The 22,056-nt window shown below is 32.1% G+C and overlaps 1 protein-coding gene and 1 pseudogene across 6 annotated transcripts; one reads left to right on the forward strand and one right to left on the reverse strand.

Moving 5' to 3' along the window:
• Positions 1-5,064: 5,064 nt before the first annotated feature.
• On the forward strand, positions 5,065-8,955 carry LOC111302393 (multiple C2 domain and transmembrane region protein 5 pseudogene; annotated as a pseudogene). The gene is made up of 2 exons (XR_016328226.1): positions 5,065-5,387; positions 5,934-8,955. The product of XR_016328226.1 is annotated as a multiple C2 domain and transmembrane region protein 5 pseudogene (transcript).
• A 1,286-nt stretch (positions 8,956-10,241) lies between these two features.
• Positions 10,242-21,654, reverse strand: LOC111301825 (uncharacterized). 5 transcript variants are annotated; one of them, XM_022897811.2, is made up of 9 exons: positions 21,298-21,654; positions 19,691-19,762; positions 18,519-18,608; positions 18,254-18,296; positions 16,854-16,960; positions 15,874-15,969; positions 14,262-14,452; positions 14,051-14,120; positions 10,242-10,842 (listed from the first exon to the last, which is right to left on the reverse strand). In XM_022897811.2, the coding sequence occupies exons 1-9, from the start codon at positions 21,475-21,477 to the stop codon at positions 10,732-10,734; spliced, it is 960 nt and encodes a 319-aa protein (XP_022753546.1). In that variant the 5' UTR covers positions 21,478-21,654; the 3' UTR covers positions 10,242-10,731. The 5 variants fall into 5 exon arrangements, with proteins under 5 accessions (XP_022753546.1, XP_089600745.1, XP_022753547.1 ...); XM_089744619.1 differs by having other exon boundaries at positions 19,691-19,759; positions 21,298-21,593; XM_022897812.2 differs by lacking the exon at positions 19,691-19,762 and adding an exon at positions 19,800-19,871 and having other exon boundaries at positions 21,298-21,593.
• Between the last annotated feature and the right edge of the window lie 402 nt (positions 21,655-22,056).

Genomic DNA, 22,056 nt, shown 5'->3' on the forward strand with positions numbered 1-22,056 from the left:
TAGAATTATTTTCTAACAATTGGTATAATTTTTATCAATTGATTTTCTTAATGCCTCTAACGAAAATCTTTTGTCAAGAAAATTTCTAAATCTATGCTAAGAGAACTTGAAATGAGCATGAATGGGTCAATATTCTTTTTGAAGTTTCAAATATAGCAAGCAAAGCATCTTCATCAATCAAGCCCAAGTACATCAAAGATTTGTTCAAAACTTTTGGAATGGAAAACTTAGAACCAAATGAGCACATCAACATAGCTTGATAATGATAGAGGTAATTGTATTGACTCTATGCTATGTGTCTATACATGCTTACTTTGATTGTGTGCAAAAATGAGATATTGTGCTAGAACATATGAACACATTACACAAATTAATCACCAAGCCACTTGGTAAATATTGTTTTAACATTCTTGAAAGCTTGGATTGATTAATTCACATCTATTGATATTCATGCCTAATTCTTGATTGTTTTGATTAATAGTTTTTATTGCATGAATATTCATTTGAATCTTTGAACATGGCTATGAGTTAGCTATGTTCATTTCTTGATCTTTAAATTGATTTGACTCATAGATTATGAATTATAAATTTGAAATTTATATACATATTCATTGATTAAGATCACTGAGATGGCAAGTACCAAATTGTGCCTAAATGCTTGTATTTTTTTTAATTAGGTATATTGCTTATGTATTTTGCATATGCTTGTATGATTTTGATTGAAATATATGATTGAATTCTTGCATATGTTTGAGTTAAGTACATTGCTATACATTGAAATAATTTGGATTATATTTGAGTGATTATGCTTTCATCATTTGTTTGCTATAGCATATATGTTCATCATGCTTGAAAAATCATGATTGTATAATTCTTTGCTATAACATGATGATTGAATTTTTTTTGGATAGGATATACTTATGAAGGAATACTATTATACATGTATTGATTGAACTTTTCATATGCTTGAAATATATTATGATCCTTAAAAGTTTGTGAACAAAATAGATAACAATTAGTAACAATGGGTATCAAAATTGCTAAAGAATTTTTTAACTTTTATGGATACTTGTTTATGTCCCTATCCTTGATATAGCTTGTACTTTTCATGCAAAATTATATGTGCCTTAAATTGATTAATCTTTATTTTGAAAAGGAAAAGAAATCTTAGAATACAATTTTACATGATTTGTTTTGTGATAGTAATTGGTATGTTTTGTGATAACATATCTTTAACAAGTGGTATGAGTTGTATGCATGTGCTTTAATTTATTCTTAATTGTTATTGATGTTTTAGGTTCTAAGCACATCTTATGATAACATGATTTATGAGTAGGTTGTATATCATTTATTATCCTTTTGCTCATAAATTTCATGTGGTTAGGTTGAATGAATGATTTTGTTCTATGACATTTTAATTGGATACATTTATGCTTTTGTGCTTGAATACATGTATGTGAACTTTATTGTGCATATTATACTTGATTACATGCATTCAAAATACTCTTGATATTATTGATATCAAGTATTTTGTCTCATGCCTTGAATTGATCTTTTTCTCTTTTATAATGACTAAAGGGGGGGAATTTATAAATATTTCTTGTATGTTTATAACAATTGGTATAGGAGCTTTACATTTCGTATAAAGAGGTTAAACAAAAAGAAGGAGAAATGTTTCATAAATATATTTGCTAATACCTTCTTTTTATGTTTATTTGCTCATGCTTTTTATTATGACAAAAAGGGGAAGAAATATAATATGGACAAATTGGCTTGTGCTTGACATGCATATTTTTTGTTCTGCTTATTTGATATATTTGACTAACATATGTATGTTGAGTTGTGTTGGATTAGGATGCATTAATTGAGAGGGAGTTTTGCCTTGCAAAGTTTAAAGGGAGTTGTTCAAAATATTTTTCAAAATCTTACATGTCTTAAAGAAAGTTTTTTATCAAGCAAATTATCTTTAAGGTTTGTCATATCAAAAAGAGAGAGATTGTTAGCATTGAATTAATCTTTATTTTGAAATGACAAAACATTAAGCTAAATAAGCTTGATCAAGATTTTGAAAAATATTTATTTAGTACATGTTCTAAAGTTTTATATTTTGGTACTAAATAAATAATATGATTTTCAAAATTTAAACAAACCTTTCTTTATGTTTTCTTACTTCTCATATCAAAACTATCTTTAAACATTATTTATCTGAGCCTAAAAGAAAGTCCAATTATTGTTTTTAAAGTAAATTTATTCATTTTGGACTTAATACAATTTTGATAATATTAATTTTGAGAAATAAATTAACTTAAGAAAGTTATTTTACCAAAATAAAGTTTTCCAACATTGAACTTGTTTTATTTTTTGTATTAATTCACAAAGCTTTAATATTTGAATTTTATATAGTTGGAAAGCTCTTTGAGTCTACTTTTGAATAGATCAAACAAAATCAAAATCCAAATTTTTTAAGAAAAGATTTTGAATTTTTATTAGAGACTTTGCAATTGTCTAAAAACTACATAATGGATAGTTTTGAAAATTCACTATAATTTGAATACAATGAATTAGGTGATGAATATGGATAGAAAGCCCTTTAAGTCTAGTTTCTAAATCTTCAAACAGTTTTTGATTTAGAATTGTATAACTTAAGATATAATTAAATTAGTGAGTAGAGTGCAAAACAAGAGACAACCACCCAGCTTAACTGAATCGATCCCCTGGGTTACAGGATCGATCCCCTAGTTAAACCAATCAATCCTTTTTTGTAATGGATCAATTAATGTTTTTTACAGAAGCAATTTTTATTTTGAAAATGTAAAAAATGATCGACCACCCCTTTAACAAGATCGATCCCCTACATAAAAGGATTGATCAAGTTGTGATTTTTAAGTGTAAAATGGCATTCCAAAGCATGAACCAATCAATCCCCTTAAAGAAGGGATTGATCGGGTCTGCCCAAAGATATGCATAATGGTTAGTTTTTCAAGCTTTCAATGGGTATTTCTTCAACAACTAATTCTTCAATTCTTCAATTCTTCTATATATTGGGCATTCCAATACATTAAGGATGATGAATCAAGAGAGCAAGATTAAACAAGTTATATATTCATTCTCTCAAAGAAATCAAGAGTTTTAGAGCTTTAAAATCTATATTTTTGTATTTGTTGTATCCAAATAATTCTTGTTATTCATTCATCAAATTTTTTTGTACTTCATTAGGCAAACACTCAACCTTTAAAGGTATTTTAGTTAGCAAAAAATCATTGGGTTATTTTATAAGCAAGAGGTTAGGTATCCTCTTGATTGTATAAGGGTAGATGTTGCTATCTACGCATTAAGAAAAATATTGAGATTTAGTACAAGATAGGTTTATATCTTATAAGAATTTTTCTTCAATTAGTGAATTGAAGCCTTGATGTGGATAACCAAGAAAAAAAGATGTAGGTGCCTTGAGCAAAATGACCGAATCTCTATAAATAATTTTATTTGATTTCTCTATTTCTATCTCCTTACGTTTATTGCTATTTATATTTGATTCTAAGTTTATTAATTGTTATTCATTACATCATATTTTCATCAAAAGTGTTTTTCGATTTAATTCCTCATTCAATTATTTTGAAATCATTGTTTAAGAAGAATTTAGATAAATCCAATTCACCTCATCTTAGATCACTATCTCACCTAAAAAGCTAACAATTTAGTTCTTGCATATTAGCTTCAATTTGTCTGAATATAATTAGGTGTTATAATTTTGGTATTTAATGTTAACTCTATTTACAATCCTCATGGGAATGATCTTTACTTATATGATCTGTACTCTTGTAGGATCTTATTAATTAAATACTTTCAATTTTATAATCTTTAAGATAGTGTTTAATATCATTTCAAGATCACCATAGTAATTTAATCAACAAAGTGTTTTTATTAATAAGGTGATCTTATCAATGTGATTTAAAATCACTTTGTTTGGTTAATAATCATTAATTCTTAAAAATTAAAGATTATTATATTTGGTATTACTAAAAATTAAATATTATTCTGTTTGAAAGTACTAAAATAATATTGTATTTTGTAATAGTTACATGAGTTAATGATTTTAATGTTGTTTAAAAATAATAATTGTAAAATGTTAATAATATTTTATTTACTTTATAATAAAATATTATTAAATTATTAAATTAAATATATACTTATTAATAGATAAACTAGTTTTATATTATAAATTATTAAAAAATATTTTAATTAGAAAATAAAGTTAATCTATTAAAATCTGAAAGTTATATAATACATAAAATGTTTAAAAAGTTTAAAAAAACTATGTAAATTATTTTTAAACTTGTTATAATGAATATTAAATTAAAACTATAAAAATTTATAATATAAAATAATTAAAATTAATTTAAAAAATAAATTTTTAATTCATATATTAAATAAAAAATAGTTACTATTATTAATATTAAATATCAATTCATTTCGATAATAAAAACTTTTAACCTAAAAATTAAATCTCTTACAAGATTATGATCTAATTACTCTATTCAAAATTACCTTCATATAAGATCATTAAATAATTAAATAATAATAATAATAATCTAATAATTATACATTAATTATTATAAATTTTTTAGTGATATCTCATATTAAACATTAGCTAAGAGTTTAGCCCATATGTGTATTACCCGAAATAATATTCAATTTTCAAAAACATGATTTGATGTCATTTAGTGAGTGAGGTAATTTTGACATTCACCTTTTAATAAGGACAAAAACAAGGTACGTTGATATATTTGTCACAAATGCCCATGCATTGCAACTTGGTAATAAAACGAGAAAATCAAGAAGATTTAAAAAATAAATAAATAAATAAGAGTTTGTCGTCCTTCAACAGGTAGTGAAACAGCAAAACAGCGAGTCAAAGGTCCACCAACATAAACAAACAAACACAACTCTTCCCCCTGCATGTGCCTAAGCAGACCACAGTCTTCCCATGTGTGCCTTTTTTTTTTTATCTTTTTCTTCTTTTCAAGTTTCAAGTCTTATTAAAAAAAAAAAAAAAATTTCACTACTTCTATTATATGATAACAAATGATTATTAACTTATTATATACACTAGCATTATTACTGAAATAAAATGAAAAATAATAAAGAAATGGAAAAAAGAAAAAAGTTGACTGAGTAACTCTTTGTTTTCTTTATAGAAAGATAGACTCAGTCATTTTAACAGTCTCACTACCCACATGTCCCCCCATTCCTATCTTACTTCACTCTTGGCTTCATCTTAGTTTCACTTTCTTTTGCTCAATTCAAAACATTGAAATAAATAAATATATATAGTGTATACATTCTTGCACCTCGAAGAAAGTTGGTTCTTTTCCTACATTCTTACAGAGGTACATATTTTTTTTTCCTAAAAAATGAATGCTTTGGTGAGATTGTCTTTGTGGGGTTGGTCTGAGTGGTTTTTCAAAATTTGAAACTGAGTGTTTTCTTTGTTTACATTTTTAAGTTATGTAACAACATCAATAATGCTTGATAAAGATATGTAATTTTTTTTCTTTGCTTGAGTTCCTTGTTGTTTCCTTTGTTTGGTTTAATGGGTTTTCTTGCTTTAGATCTGTTTCTGTTTTTTTCTTGTACAAAATGCACTTCCATTGTCTTATTGTACGTTCTGATAAATGTTTCAGTTTTAATGCTGTTTGGTTGCCGGGAAAATGCTTTTTTTTTTAAGAAGAAGAAGAATCTTCAAGTTTACATCACTTTGGCTTTTGACTGCATTAAATGCTCCCCTAATAACGATTATTGACAATAATAATGACAGCACATAGAAACTGTATTGTTATTCTACTATATGTAGTTTCTTCCTTTTGCTCAGCATCCAGATGGAGGTGGTGGGTTGTAATTCTTGCTCATAGTTTTTCTTCCTTTTGATTTTGCAGGTTTTTGTATTTCAAGTTCAAAGCTTTCCTAGAAGTGCCTACAGTGTTAATCTGTTAGTCAAAAAGTTATAACTAGTTAGAGATTTGAACTTTCAACACTCAAACTGCCCTTGTTTGTGCCTTTTTTTTTTTTTTAATCTTTGACCTATAAATGTTGTAGCAGTACTTTGCTTAATTTCTTTTGTATTCAAATAGCCCGGAAATCACAACGAAACAGTTCAGCTTTTAGTGGCCGTAGCCTTTTTATCTTTACCATATAATTCTAGTTCTTTTCTGATAACACTTGTTGCCTCTTAAATAACTGTTGAGTGTTCTTGAGAAGAAAGATGCAGAAGCCTCCACAATCAGTAGACTTTGCCCTAAAGGAGACCTGGCCCAATATCGGGGCAGGAGCTGTCACGGGTGATAAGCTTTCGTGTGCCTATGACCTTGTTGAGCAAATGCAATACCTCTATGTTCGAGTTGTCAAGGCCAAGGATTTACCTGGAAAAGATGTCATTGGTAGTTGTGATCCCTATGTTGAGGTTAAACTTGGAAATTACAAGGGAACTACTAAGCATTTCGAGAAGAAGAGCAATCCTGAATGGAATCAAGTATTTGCTTTCTCCAAAGAAAGAATTCAAGCTTCTGTTTTGGAAGTGTTAGTGAAGGATAAGGATGTTGTTATAGATGATTTAATCGGCAGGGTTATGTTTGATCTCAATGAAATTCCAAAAAGGGTTCCTCCAGACAGCCCACTGGCGCCACAGTGGTATAGATTGGAAGATAGAAAGGGTGATAAAGCTAAAGGAGAGCTCATGCTGGCTGTTTGGATGGGCACTCAAGCAGATGAGGCATTTCCTGATGCATGGCATTCAGATGCTGCATCGGTTGGACCTGATGGTGTTACAAACATCCGATCGAAAGTGTATCTTTCCCCCAAGCTTTGGTATGTGAGGGTGAATGTGATTGAAGCTCAAGACTTGGTACCTAGCGATAAAACAAGGTTCCCTGAAGTTTTTGTGAAAGCTGTTCTCGGAAATCATGCTTTGAGAACTAGAATATCTTCAAGTAAGACTATCAATCCAATGTGGAATGAGGACTTAATGTTTGTAGCTGCTGAACCTTTTGAGGAGCCTTTGGTTCTAACTGTGGAAGATAGGGTGGGATCAAACAAGGATGAAACCTTGGGGAAGTGTGTAATTCCTTTGCATTTTGTGCAAAGAAGGTTGGACCATAAACCTGTGAACAGCAGGTGGCATAATCTGGAGAAACATGTGATTGTGGATGGAGTGAAAAAAGAAATAAAATTTTCCAGTAGGATTCACTTAAGGATCTGTTTAGAAGGAGGGTACCATGTTTTGGATGAATCTACACATTACAGTAGTGATCTTAGGCCAACAGCAAAACAGTTATGGAGACCCAACATTGGAATTCTGGAACTGGGTATTCTAAGTGCTCAAGGGCTGATGCCAATGAAAACAAAAGATGGACGAGGAACCACAGATGCTTATTGTGTAGCTAAGTATGGGCAGAAATGGGTCCGGACAAGGACAATTGTTGACAATTTTATGCCAAAGTGGAATGAGCAATACACTTGGGAGGTTTTCGACCCTTGTACTGTCATTACGGTAGGGGTTTTCGATAATGGTCATATACATGGGGGAGCTGGAGGGACAAAGGATGAGAGAATTGGGAAGGTAAGGATTCGGCTGTCTACGCTTGAAGCTGATAGGGTCTATACTCACTCGTATCCTCTTCTGGTGCTACATTCTTCAGGGGTTAAGAAGACAGGCGAAGTTCAATTGGCTGTGAGGTTCACCTGCTCAACTTTGATTAACATGCTGCATATGTATTCACATCCACTGTTGCCTAAGATGCACTACATCCACCCATTGTATATGGTTCAGCTTGACAGCTTGAGGCACCAGGCTATGCAGATTGTCTCAATGAGGCTGAGCCGGGCCGAGCCACCTCTGAGGAAGGAAGTTGTGGAGTACACGCTTGATGTTGATTCACACATGTGGAGCATGAGGAGAAGCAAAGCAAACTTTTTCAGAATTATGGGCGTTCTAAGTGGGTTGATTGCAGTTGGAAAATGGTTTGATCAAATCTGCAATTGGAGAAACCCTCTTACGACCGTTTTGATTCACATCCTTTTCATTATATTGGTTCTTTATCCTGAGTTAATACTTCCCACAGTTTTTCTCTACCTTTTCCTAATTGGAATCTGGAACTACCGTTGGAGGCCACGACACCCTCCTCACATGGACACTCGGCTCTCTCATGCCGATGCTGCCCATCCTGATGAATTAGATGAAGAGTTTGATACCTTCCCCACTTCTCGGCCTTCGGATATTGTCAGGATGAGATATGATCGTCTAAGAATAATAGCAGGGAGAGTGCAGAGTGTGATTGGTGATCTGGCCACTCAAGCGGAAAGATTTCAGTCTCTGCTAAGCTGGAGGGACCCAAGAGCAACCACTCTATTTGTGACATTCTGTTTGATCGCTGCCATAGTTCTATATGTTACGCCATTCCAAGTTGTGGCTCTTCTCATAGGCCTCTATGTCCTAAGGCATCCCAGGTTCCGCCACAAACTTCCATCTGTACCTCTTAACTTTTTTAGGAGGTTGCCTGCAAGATCGGACACTATGCTATGAGCGCAACCAGCGATTATATGTTCCTTCTTTTCATTGAATATCTAGTTATGCAAATATCAAAGCAGGGTAAAAGAAGCGGCAGTTGGAGCTCTTCAGTTGGAGGCAAATGCATGGTTCTATTGTAATGTGTAATTTTCATCTGGCTTATTTAGTAAATTTCATGCAACTGTAGCCTCTTTTTATGTTGTTTATGGCAATCTGTTGTCAATTTCTAGATTGCAACTTCACCATAATGCCATTTCTCTCTTTCCTAATTTATCTTTCTAATATCATTAGCCAAGTATTATTTCATCAATCATGATTTCTTTTGGTTTTCCAGGATATTTGAATGTATGTATGTGTTCATTTTTTGGAGGAAACCAGAGTTAACAGCTTAGTAACCTAACCAGAAGTGACGATAAACGATTGCGACTGCATCATTGTTTGGAAAGTTGTGGCTCCAATCTCATCCCACTTGATATAAGCTCAGTCTATGTGAATGTAAAACCAGATGCCTCTCCAACAGTTTTATCTGTTCTTCTATGCTGACTTGAGAGCTCACAAGAAACTTTGTCATCCATGAAAAAGCATGTTTTCATGGAATATGAATTTGGTAAAAAGCCCATCTTTTTCTTAGTGTGTTGTTCCCAACCTTTTGTTTGTTTTTCCTTTTTTCTTTCTTTCCTTGTCTTCCTTTTGCAAGGATCTGCATTCTATCACCTGGGGTCCATTTCAAGATTTCCACAATTAAAATTATAGCATGGCTAGTTTGCCATTCATTGTTTTATTGTTGGACATTGTGTCTCAAATGGCAAATATTGTATTCTTTAGTGTCAGACAACTAATGCAAAAATAAATTAATATCTTCGTTAAATAATTTTCCCTTGTTTTTTTTCCTCCAATGATTTTTTGTTTTGCTTCCAACAAATTCTATTTTACTCGTTGATGTAGGGCTGTTCGGCGCTTCAATTGTTGTTTTGATAACCTAACCTTGTCTTATTCCCTAATTATTACAAATTTGAAACAAATAATGATTTTAATTCGATATTAACCTCATTTGTTTCATAGAACCACTTTTAAAATTAAAAAAGAAAAAGAAAAACATCTTGTTTCCCAAAAATCAAATAATAAATTGAATTGTTTCTGATTAACAACCACATTTCATGTGTTGATATATTAACAATTAGAAATTAACTGAACATTAGAAAAACCAAAAATTCTCATCCATGACCTTTTCACTTTCGCCATTCCTTGATGGTTTGTTTTATTAATTAATAAAACCGTCGAGAAAGAAACCAAAGGTTAATGCCACTTCATTAAACTATAAAGAAAGACAGACCCGAATGTTAAAATTTTGTCTTATTTTGTGACACCTAGTAATTTACCCTCTCAACTTATAATGTAATCCAAATTTGTGATCTTTTCAATAAATCGCCAGCTCTTCAGATATTTAGGAAGATCATTTATAGATGTCATGAGCTCCTGTAAAAATCATAACATAAACACATTTGTGTCCATTAAAAGAGCCTCGTACGAATTGTTTATACAGTAAATTTGTAGATGCCGTAACATACCTGTTAAATAAATGAATGTTGTCATGTAGCAGTGGCGGAGTTGGCGCTGCTCTTAGTGATTCCGATTGGACATGTGACCAGACACAAAATGAACATTCACAAGGCCAAACCCCTAAAAACAAAGCAGCGTATAAAAAACCATAGAATATACAATTTGCCTTTCACTTTTCAACAAAATGAAAGTTACCATACCATAATTGGCATTTCCCAATCATATTTTCTTTACAAGTTCCCTTAAAATAAATCACTGATACATATAAGGCTAGGGCTATTATCAAGCAAGCCACGATTCCAATCAGCAGCCTGATCATTATTTCATTATACATGAAAATTAGTTAAATAAATGTGCACAACTCAGCATGGTCTGACCAGCTTTGCTCCTCCACCTTAGACCAAGCCTCAGTCTCCTACTACTGCATTTCTTTCAAGGACAAATCACTAATTACAACAGCTAATTCAATTATCGTACATAAATTAAAAAAAAAAAAAAAAAAGAGAAAAAAACTAGTTAGATAATAACGTAAAAGATGTCTCCCTGCCAGCTGAAACCAGCCTTGAAATTGGAAACGATGGGACCGGGACTGAAAGAAAATTGTAAGATTTTCAGTTAACCAGCATGTGATCAAATCCTCCACCAGCCTGAAGAGCGGGCATCCGATTCACCCCAACATTGTGAAGCAACTGCTGCAGCCACCTCCTAGCGGTTTGATCTTCCTAGAAGCATGAACAAACTGGATGAGACAAAAAAGCAGATGCCTTGGAAAAGATAAGTTTTCCATCACCAAATTAAGTGAGATAACTCAGATTTCTCTGTCAAAATTGAATAAATTTCCTGTCCGGTTGAGAAAATATGTAGAAACATCATTTTTCCAATAATAATAAGTTTAGATGGAATGGATTTCAATAACCCCACAAAATAATGGCCAACAACCAGCAGTCACCAATGACCACAACTCATTCAAACTCAATCAAGCCTTTATCTAAAGCAACCTAAGTCAGCAACATGAATCTTTTCTCCATTCTGGTCAATTATGAGCTAAATCTTCCTAAAGATCTGAAGATGATAAGTCCTTTAAAAAGTTCACTAATGAACAAACTTGTTTAACTAGTATCACAATGTGGGTTACACATTCAAGAACCCAATCACTAAAGGTTGAAGACGACCACAAGCATATAAGATACACCCGTAAAATCCTGAGCACATCAAATATAACATAATGAAGACTCCAAACTCTCAGCCCATATTTGAAGTAAAGATCAACTTAAACTGGGTCAAGTAAAAGGTATTTTTTTACTAACAAATGTATATGTATATACATACCTCTTCACTTTATAGTATTGTTAATGTTACAAATGACCCCTAAACTATAGTAAAATGTTTAAAGTGATACCTGAACTTTAAAAATATCTAATGTGATACCTCAATTATGAATCTGTTAACTAATCCGGTACTTGAAGGTTGGTTGTCTACCATGTGTCATTATATGAAACTAACCACATTAGAGTCGAGTATCACATTAATTATCAGATTCATAATTCAAATACCACATTATAGATTTTTAAAATTCAAGTACTACATTAAATATTTCACTATAGTTTAAGGGTCATTCTTAACAATAACCTTTTTATAGTTACTGAAATATGTACAAACAATAGGGATCAATAACTTCCATATTATGAGTAGTTATTTTTCTAGAGTACATTATACTACTGGTTGAACAAAATATTCTATCTATTTTTAGCTTTCAATTCAAATGACACAAAATGGCTGCTGAAAATGTTTATGGTATATACTTTTTGGATTTTAAGCGATAGCCATAACCCAGACCAGGCCAGTCAGGCCAGTCAAGAAGGAAAGAAGAGATGAGAAGAAAAAAGAGAGGAAAAAAAAAAAGAGGAAAAGAACAGAAACTATTGACTATTTTCCCAAGTCAGACGCAAGAAATATGAGCAATATTTAATTTTTCACTAACTCTTCTCTATGACATCCCATGTGGCTACCAACAAAGCATTTCGAACACCACATGGCTGCAAAAAAGCATAACTAGCAGGAGTCAACATCTAGTCATTTTAGTGGACTATTACACGCATCTCTATTAAAGATTATGAGCAAAGATTTAAATTGTGATTGTGGTCATGTTTTTGATCATGTTGCATTTAGCGCAGTTGTGAACATAACGAAGACTATTGCGATCATCACAATTACCGCGATCATGAAAATTTTTTTTTAATTTCGCACAATATGTTATAAAATATAGTAATTATAATTATGATTATAAAAATTCTTACTTCATGATTTTAAAATAGTTTATGATATCACAAGTATTTTATTTACTTAATTTTTAAATGTAATAATCTATTAAATATTTATTATTTTTATGATTTTGAAATGTAGTAATTTATTAAGTATTTTAAATTTTTACACATTAATTAATTTAAAATTGTTGTCATAAATTACTTTCAAATTATTATACAAGGGATCAAATTTTTAATTTTTATTTAAGTTCACAAAAATAATAATAATAAAAATTAATCTAATAGTAAAAAAATTAACAATACAAATACCAAAACAAAATATCATTAATAAAATTCAAATATAAAATATAAAATAATAAATAATAAATCAATATATAATCATTTAACTTTAATTAATTTTCATTTAAGTTATACAAAAAATTTATCACCTCAATTTTTATCTAGTGTCTCCAAAATCTCGCTATCTCATATTAATTCCTAAATTTATTTAATTTTAAACTTCCCTACCATAAAATTTAACCTTTAAAATTTCCTATAAACAAAATTTTCCCTAAATAAAAAATTTCACATGAACAAAACCCATCATGGTCCTTCCCCATAGCTCAAAACTAAAATTTTAGCCCTATTCCCCTCTAATCCCTCTAATCCCTCTCCTCTCTCGACATCTCTTCTTTTTTATTTTCTTCAATCTCATTCTCACACTCTCATTCATCTCAACCTCTTACTTCTCATCAGTTCTCAATGTCCACTCTCTCAACTCTCAAAGTCAACCCAAAAGCCCAAATAAAAGCTTCCCCCTCCCACCAAATACGGTCCTACCAATTAGGTGATTCAGCCATGGTGACATGCGTCTGGCTTCTGCTTAGGCTCTCGTTTCCCTTATCCCAAATCCTAATTCTCAACCAAGAAAACTCATCGCCACCACCCAATGGCCCACCCTAGTGGCCGAGCCTCAATCCCTCATCATCAGAGTCAGAGCTCTCACTCAGCAGAAAATGCAAGAAGGAGAGGCTAACTTCACCAATCAGCTCGGTCCCATTAAAATTTAACAGACATTTGGAATTTTTTTTTACAAAGGTAATTACTTGTGTTGAGCTGTTGGTTGTGTTGGATTGATGATTGATTCTAGATTAAATTTGAGTTTGTTTGAGGCTCGATTGAGGTTGATGTCAAATTAAGGTTTTTTGGGGGCTGCCAATTTTTTTTATTCTGGTTTTCTGACAAAAAAATGGAGCAGCGCCAATAATAGTCCGTTAAGACCACTATTCACCACTACATTTTTTTGTGGCCGTGACACTCCGTTATCAATGAGATTCAAATTCTCACCCAACATTTTTTAAATAACGGTGGCAGGTGGTGGCATTACTGCAAAATAACAGCCACTATACTGCAACTGCACCGCTATTTGAATCCAAGATTATGAGTGTAAATAGAATTATATATGTTTAATATAACGCAATAAAAGATGGTGAATTACAGTTTTAGCTGAAGTTCAAGGACATTCTTAGGTATTATCCCACGTTAATAAATGAATTCACATACGGAGTAGGCTAAATATAACCCTTCTCAGCAGGACTCTTAGAGATAAAATACAATTAGAATAATATGAACTCAGTTATAGCCAAAAATAAAAAATAGAAATATGAATTAAAAGTGTAGTACTTACACGAAGACAAGTACTAAAGGTTGCATCTCGTAACATATCTGGAAGGCAACTTCTTAACGCAACACAAGCCCTGTATTATGAAGGAAAACCCAAAAACATGTCAATTTTATGCATAAACCTCGGAAATAAAATTATGAAAAATCAAAGAAAAAGAAAGTGAGCTTTGAGCCAAAATTGACAAGTGATCCCATGATCAACTTGAATAACGAACCTTGGGTTATCTGACAATCGAAGATAACATCGAATAATATGTTTTAACAACCGTGAAGATGGTTGCTCAGCAAGTGCAGCAACCATATTTCCTAGAACTCGACCAACTGCAAAAAACCGCTCTGCAGTAGTGCAAATATAGTCCAAGCCAACATCATCTAACAGAATCTTCTGAACTATAAAAGTGGCAACCTGCCATCAAACAATCATTTGTTACAAATCAAGGAAGCAAAAACCTTATACACAATCCCCTGAATTCTGGATAACCACTTATTAAAATTAAAATTAACTATGACATAATCAACTCTAACAGTGAGGTACAACAGCCGTCAAGTGCACGTAATTTCAGATATTTGCACCAAAGTTGGCCGCTTCCTATGCAGCCCCACACTATAACATACTATAGCTCAAGTGAACATAGATGCTATTAAAATTTCTATAAAAACGGGGTGGGGACAGGAGTGGGAACATCTGAAAATTGGCAATCTCATTACCACATTTATTAGCTGCTATATGACTTGAACTCTGTGAAAAGTAAACAACAGAATGAGAACATGTCCTTTTTGAACTAGTCATAATAGACAAAACTCAGCAACCACATAAGAAGCAAAAGATACAAAACCCTCACTATGCCAATTTCTTAATGTGAAGACAGTTGGCAACATTTGTATAGCAAAGTTCGTGTTTTTGCTAACTTAAAAGACCTCCATGAAAAAAAGGGGGAGGGGAATTAGCTAGAAATTGAAAAAGCCAACCCAACCCAGATGACCACCTAAATCCCAGACCAACCTAATTTTAAGAACTCATCCCCCTAAACCTAAACCCAAAGCCAGTACCCATTTATAGTAGATTAAAAGTGGCAAGACATGAATCAAACCTGATGCAATCCAACTCCATCAACTTGAAATGATTCCACCCAAAAACTTGATTTAACCCACCCACCGACCACCTCTGGCATCACCTAATGGTGGTTTGACCAACAAAATATGGCACAAGCATAGACCTCCAAGTTAAGCTATCTCAACCCGAAATTGACTTAAAATGTAGAGTAAATGACATGACAAACTTCAAGATGCTAAGAAACCATAAAAATACATATCCTAATTTAGTTGCAGATATATAACGTAAGCAAAGTTGAAACATTGCCTGTGCATACAATCAGGTTTGCACAGGCAGGTCTTTGCCTAGTCCTAGTCCAAGTCCAAGAATTAAAAGCCTGGAATAGACCAAGCTCAACTGGAGTTTAGATTTTGGTACAAAAGCCTGTCCATTAAGTCCAATTAGTAAAAAACTTATATTAAAAACATATATGGTGTTATAAAAAATCTAATAAATACATAAAATATAAATTACGTACACTTAATATTCTTGGCATTGTTACATAAGCACACATCCAAGTCAGTCAAAAAAAATTAAAATGTATTAGCCAGCCTGGGCAGCAACCCAGCAATGGGCACCTGGGCAAGTGTGTTGGTTATCAAACAATTCCATCCAAATTTTGCTACTTGAATAACAAACATATTTTCAGATCGTATATGTATGGGAACAAAAAAAAAAAAGTAGATAATTCAGCACAATTGGAAAAGTGAAGTTAAAAAATCAACAAACTCAACTGTTTTTGACAGTTCACTACCCATCTCCATTGTGCGCAGGCATAGCGGGATTATCTCTGTTGAAAGAAGGAAGCTAATAACTTCTGTATCATCAACCTGCAAAAGAAAGAAAGTAAGTTCATTTTATTAGTATGTTTAGAATCATTAGGCAGACATCTATGAATATCAAAAAAGATATCATTGCTAGTTTGGTTCAAATTTGAATGCTATAATCTCTCTTTCCCACACATTAAGTGTTGCAAGCAACAAATATTATTACCTATAATAAGCAAAATTACTTATGTATATGGAGCATCTATCGCATAATCTCAAATTTGAGGGACTAAAATAGAGAAAGAAAAGCAAAAGCAACAAATGTAATTTACTTTTCTTTTTTAGATACATCAATTTACATTTTACAAGTGGAAAGACAGTACTAACTACCTAGAAAATAAAGTAAGCACATTTCTCTGCACCAAAGAGATGTACAACAGCACAAAATAAGGGAGGAACTCCCTAGTTCATGTAGCTCACTGAATTAGCTCCTAATAAACATGCAAAGGATAATTCCTAATGGCTAGCTGATTACAGAGTTTGAATGACACATATGAGGAAACCAAACTGCAGACGTGTGTAGTATAGCTATGGAAGCTTTTTCTTTACACAAATTACTGCAAATCTTGTTGACCATAAATTTCCAGAGGCTGCCATCCAAGTTTACAATCATCTTTTGTAGCTCATATAAAGTCCCTCAACCCTATTTATAGCAGTGGATAATCAACATCTTTGTCATTCTCTAAGTTCTTATCAAAGATCTTATACAAGACCACGTCAATTCTCATAGACCATTGCTTTACGTTTAGAATTCTTTCACACTCTTCTTGCATCATGCATTTCCTTCAACCTAGCATGATCTAGTAAAATGTATAATGGCACTATAATCCATGAAGATCACATTGCTGGCAACTCAATCAACTTAAATCAAAGCAAGTACAAATTACCTTCACCAAGGCACCAATGACACCCAAGCTAGTAAGCCTCAAGTACTCAAAAGGCCTTGATTTACTTGTTGTATTAAGGAAAGGATATAGATACAAGGGTATATGAGCTGCAAATGGATAATAATTAGTAAGCAGCATCAATTAGAACACATACAACTTTATATAGGAGACAAAAAGACTTTCTTTCATTAGTTAATAAAAATACAGGAAGCAAGAAAGCAACATCACTAGCGCATAAGCATTCAAAATTTGCCAGAGATATTTTATGGAGGGAAGCCAGAGAAAAGGGGTGAAAAGAACACACTTAACAACCAGCAAATGGACTAAGAAACGAAGTGATGATGTGGAAAAGCCAACACAATGCAACTATTATGAACAAGCTATGCACACAGCCCAAAGGGCATAGGGTGTGCAGAGGAAGGACTTTTAGCTCAAAGCTACTTAGAATAGACAATAGCACAAATGTCCAACATTAATTCAAGCTTTCTGCCATTACAACCTCAGAATAAAAAACAATTAAGAAGCTAATTTATTAAAAAATGTTGGAACATTTGCAATAATTAGCCTTTGACTTTTTATTATTTACAATTTTTTGGGGACAACCAAAATAGAAAATCAGGACAGTTCTTATAAGATTAAGTATTTATCAATCCATTTACATTTACCAAACAGCTACTATATAAATTTTCCAGTAGTCTTTGCACTCGACTTACAGTTGAAATAAAATTTTAATATTGAGAAACATAGTTGTGCTTTTACTTAAACACAAGAGCACTTTAACAAATAACTGCATTAAAAGAAGGATTATTATTCTATACACCGTTGGTGGAGTTTTTAAACTCATAAATGTTTTTCATTTGTCCACTTAATAATTGAATGATTTGTTAATTTTCATATATAACTATATGTCCATTTTCATATATATATATATATATATATATATATGTCCATTTAAACCCACTTGTGGAGTTGGTGGCCAAAAAAAATCCACTTGTGGAGTTTAAAAACTCCTCACTGCCAGTGTATAAGATAATTAAGGAATCTTATAGTGAAAATAATATTTCAAGTGTTACTTAAAATGTTTATTCCATGATCTCAAATTGCTAGTCTCTCTCCCAAGCAATATTCAACTTTTATGATTTTAGCAACAAGAAATCTCAATAGAATGACTTGTACTCAGGTACTTAAGAGGCAATTCCATTATGACAACATCACTATCCTATTTCAGAGGATAATCCATAATCATGAAATGTCCTGATGTTCAATGCAACTTTAAGAATTAATCAAAAAAGAAAAAAAAAAAAAGGCACAGTGAAACAAGTAAATATCACTGTCATGTATTGACCAACAAAGTACTCATCTCAAAACCAAACAAGTATGCTCATCAGATAAGACCGTACCATTTAGGAATAACATCCTTGTGTCTGGATGAGAAGCTACACACTGATAGAAAAGATGAAAATTTATGACATATTAGAAGTGCCCTTGAATTGACCAATACAATAATAAACAAAAAATTGCGCTATCTTTATCTTTTTTTCCCCTTCAACAATATGAGAAAAAATGGAAAACATACAAAAAGGCAATATTTGAGTAATAAGTTACCATTAGTGAAGGTAAAATTCAATATAATAGAAGCATTGGAAAAGGCCAAAAACATATCACCTGAAGTAGAGCAAGGGCATTACAAACTCGATTTGATTGAGCTGGAGTTAGATTTGGTGGTGAGAGAACAGGATAAATTGAAACTATCTCCTGCAAATAAAAATGGTTTAGCATCAAGGAATTGAGAAAGAGTAAGCCCCTAGACATGATATTTTTTAATTTCCAATTGGCAACTTTATTACTAAAAGAATGTATATGAAGCATCTAGCATTTCTAAAGTGGTCGTTAGACTCAAAACGACAAGAATCCCCTTGTTTTAACAAAAAAATCCATGATTTAAAATGTTTCCATGTGTATGATAAAAGTGTAAAAAATAAACTAAAAATTCAATTTACATCAGATATACCCTTATTTTGAAGTAAAATTTGACTTGTGGTTTTTTCCAATAAATCATTTCTCACTAGCCAAATAGAACAAGCCTTTCCACCATATCCCCTATAATAAAACCGCTTCTTCTACCTTTTTCTATTCCCTTTCTTGTTGATTAGGTCCTAAAAGGAGGGAATATATTACAAATTGAGTTAAAATAAATTTATATGTGAAATAATACACAAACAAGAAAAAAGAGATGAAAGGAATTCATAGTTTTATGTTTACAAAGAAAATGTTGAACATTGTTAAATCTCTTTAAACAAACAAAGCCCTAGTCAAATACAGAAAAACTCAAAAAGTACATTTGCATATCTGCATTCATCATGCAGACACACGATAACCACCGATCTGGTAAAATGAAGTACATTTTGATCAAGATGCACAGGAATGTTACCTAACTAACAACATAGACATACAATCTTTCATATTTTAGTTTTAAAGAAATAATACCATTATGTTTCACTTTAACGTCAAATAATATTTTAGCTGCCTATGCTCATTTTCATTGATGTTCATGTCCAACCCTAGTGTTCTAGCTTACACCATTAAAAAAGTGAAAGATATCAACTTGCTAAAAGATATGCACCATAATTATAGCATAGGAAAAAAAAAAAAAAAAAAAACAGCACTAGCACCAGTAACTCAATCCAAGAAAGATGATCAATTGAACTTACCAAGTTATCTACAAGCCCATTTGCATTAGACAGTAAATAAAGAAATTATAGAAATAGTAGAGAAAGGGAGTGGGAGAGGGAGGAAAGAGGAGAGTGAGTTTGAACTACCAACTATAAATAGCATACCTGTAAAAGTGCAGCAATAGTACCAAAAGAATTCCACAACAATGGAGCCAAATCTTGAAATAATTCTCTCTTCTAAAAATAAAAACAAAAACAAGTTTATTAGGCATACCTGTATGAGTGCAGCTATAGTACCAAAAGAATTCCACACGAAAGGAGCCAAATCTTGAAATAATTCCTTGTTCTAAAAAATAAACCAAAGGTAGACACTAGTTTATAGTAGTAACAGACAATTGCTGAACAGCTAAATGCATAATCATTTATAGAGAAAGAACATGAGAGAAGATTAAGTTGCAGATATTAACCTAATAACCTCTGTGCACAAAAAAAAAAAAAAAAAAACCACTATTCTGGGGCTATTTTTCTTACTTTTAGACCTTCATAAATAACACCGAACCCATATATTTTATTTTTAAAGATGATGAATTCACTTCAATCAACCACCAATACACCCATATCACTCGTTACAGTGAGTGGTTGATTAATTTGCTACTGTCAAGTTAGGACAAGTATTTCCACCTCAATATTCAAAATCAATATGAAGATAATGCATGCAAAGGCAGCTAAATGAAATGCTAAATAATTCACACTGAAACCAAAGCCATTGCATAAGAAAATCAATAACGCATCAGAAGTAAAGAAGAAAAAAGGAAAGAATCGAAGCAATGTTCAGTTTCCAACGCCATTGTATTCTTAGAGAACATATATGAAAGCATTATCCTAAAAACGAAATAATGCAAAATACATATGATCTCCTTCAAGGCCATTGCATCTTTAAGGAAATAAACAGAAGAAATGACACGCAATGCAACAATAAAAAGGAAAGTAGCGAACAAGACCAAAAGGCTTAATACAAATAAATAACCCATATAAGTAGAAATATGGTAAAAGACTACATTTAAAAACATGAGGATTCATAAAACTTGAAACCATGCAAGAAAAAGAGTAGATTAGCAGAAGAGTATAAAATTTGAAGGCTCTAGACAGAACATATTTAAGTATTTAACACATTCTTAATTCTACCATCTCAATCCAAACTTCTAACAATAACTGTTCTCCAGAATCCATTTTTCTCCAAATTACCAATATCATAATTTAATAGTCCTTATCCTCCAGAGCCAGAAAAACACTCTCATTTTCACACAGGTATTCATTTCCACACATTATCAATGACTACTTTGCCAAAATCATGGTAACCCCCATTAATGCATGTGCCGTCTCCATTTTCATGAATTTTTTTTTCTCTTCAGAAAAATAGCCATCAATAAACCCAAAAATTAACCAAAAAAAGTAACACGTTCACAGGAATTAGTTTCAGGCTTTCAGCCTAGATACAGTGCTGTTTCCATTCCTGTCCACATTCCTATCCTCTTAATATCTTTTAGAAGTATCACAAATATTTAAAAAAAAAAAAATGGCACCTTTGCATATAGTTTATTTGGGTTTCCTCCTCAACTAAAAACAGAAAAATTAAAATCAAATTTCCCTCAAATTTTCTACTTTATTTAAACCGGAACCCTACTTTATCAAACACAGAAAAGAGAAGACAAAAAAGAACCATCATTTACTCAAATACTATATAAAGATAAAAATGTTGTTGATTAAATTACCTTGGATAGTTCGAGAAGAGCGTTTTCTCGGAGATCAGGGTTGCTCAGATCGAGAACCAAATGCTCCGCCGATGCCATTTTCCGATCCTTATTCGCCGGAGCTCCGGCGGCGGTTGGATTCGACGCGCTGGGCCCCCCAAAAGGGCCGTTCATCGATAGAGATTGAGGCAGATTTAACATTTGCGTAAATTACAGAAATGGGAAAAGAAATAAAAAGGAAGACCAAAAACTTTTTTTCCCTTTCTCTCCTCTTTTCTTTTCTATTGAATTATTGTTTCGAAAGAGTGAAAGAAAAATGAAATTTCTTTTCTAGCGAGTTCGGAAAGTAAAAAGAGTTAATGCCACGTGCATTACATGCGCGTAAGAGTCCTTGGTCGTGTCATCCGCGACAATTAAGTGAGTTTACACTTTCATGTATTCTTTTTCTGTTTTTTAGATGAGGAGGTTTCTATTTACATCATAATTATTACTCTTTATTTTTATTTATAAAATTACGCTTAAATGAAATTATTTTAAAACGTTCTATAAAATTTCTTTTTTACCTTCTTACCCCACGCGTCATTCCTGTTTCAATCGCAAATCCTAAAATCATTATTTACTTCTCTCGGTATTTTGTACATTATGAAAATGGATAACCAAATAAGAAAAACAATATAATGAGGATGAAAAATGCCGAAAAAAAACAACAAAGTGCTAATTTCAGCCTGAAAATTTACATATCTGAATATTTAGATCTAAAAATTAAATGATATTACTAAA

Source organism: Durio zibethinus, chromosome 15 (assembly GCF_047325235.1).
Source record: "Durio zibethinus cultivar Kanyao isolate XHJ-2024 chromosome 15, ASM4732523v1, whole genome shotgun sequence".
In the NCBI taxonomy this organism is placed as follows: domain Eukaryota; kingdom Viridiplantae; phylum Streptophyta; class Magnoliopsida; order Malvales; family Malvaceae; genus Durio; species Durio zibethinus.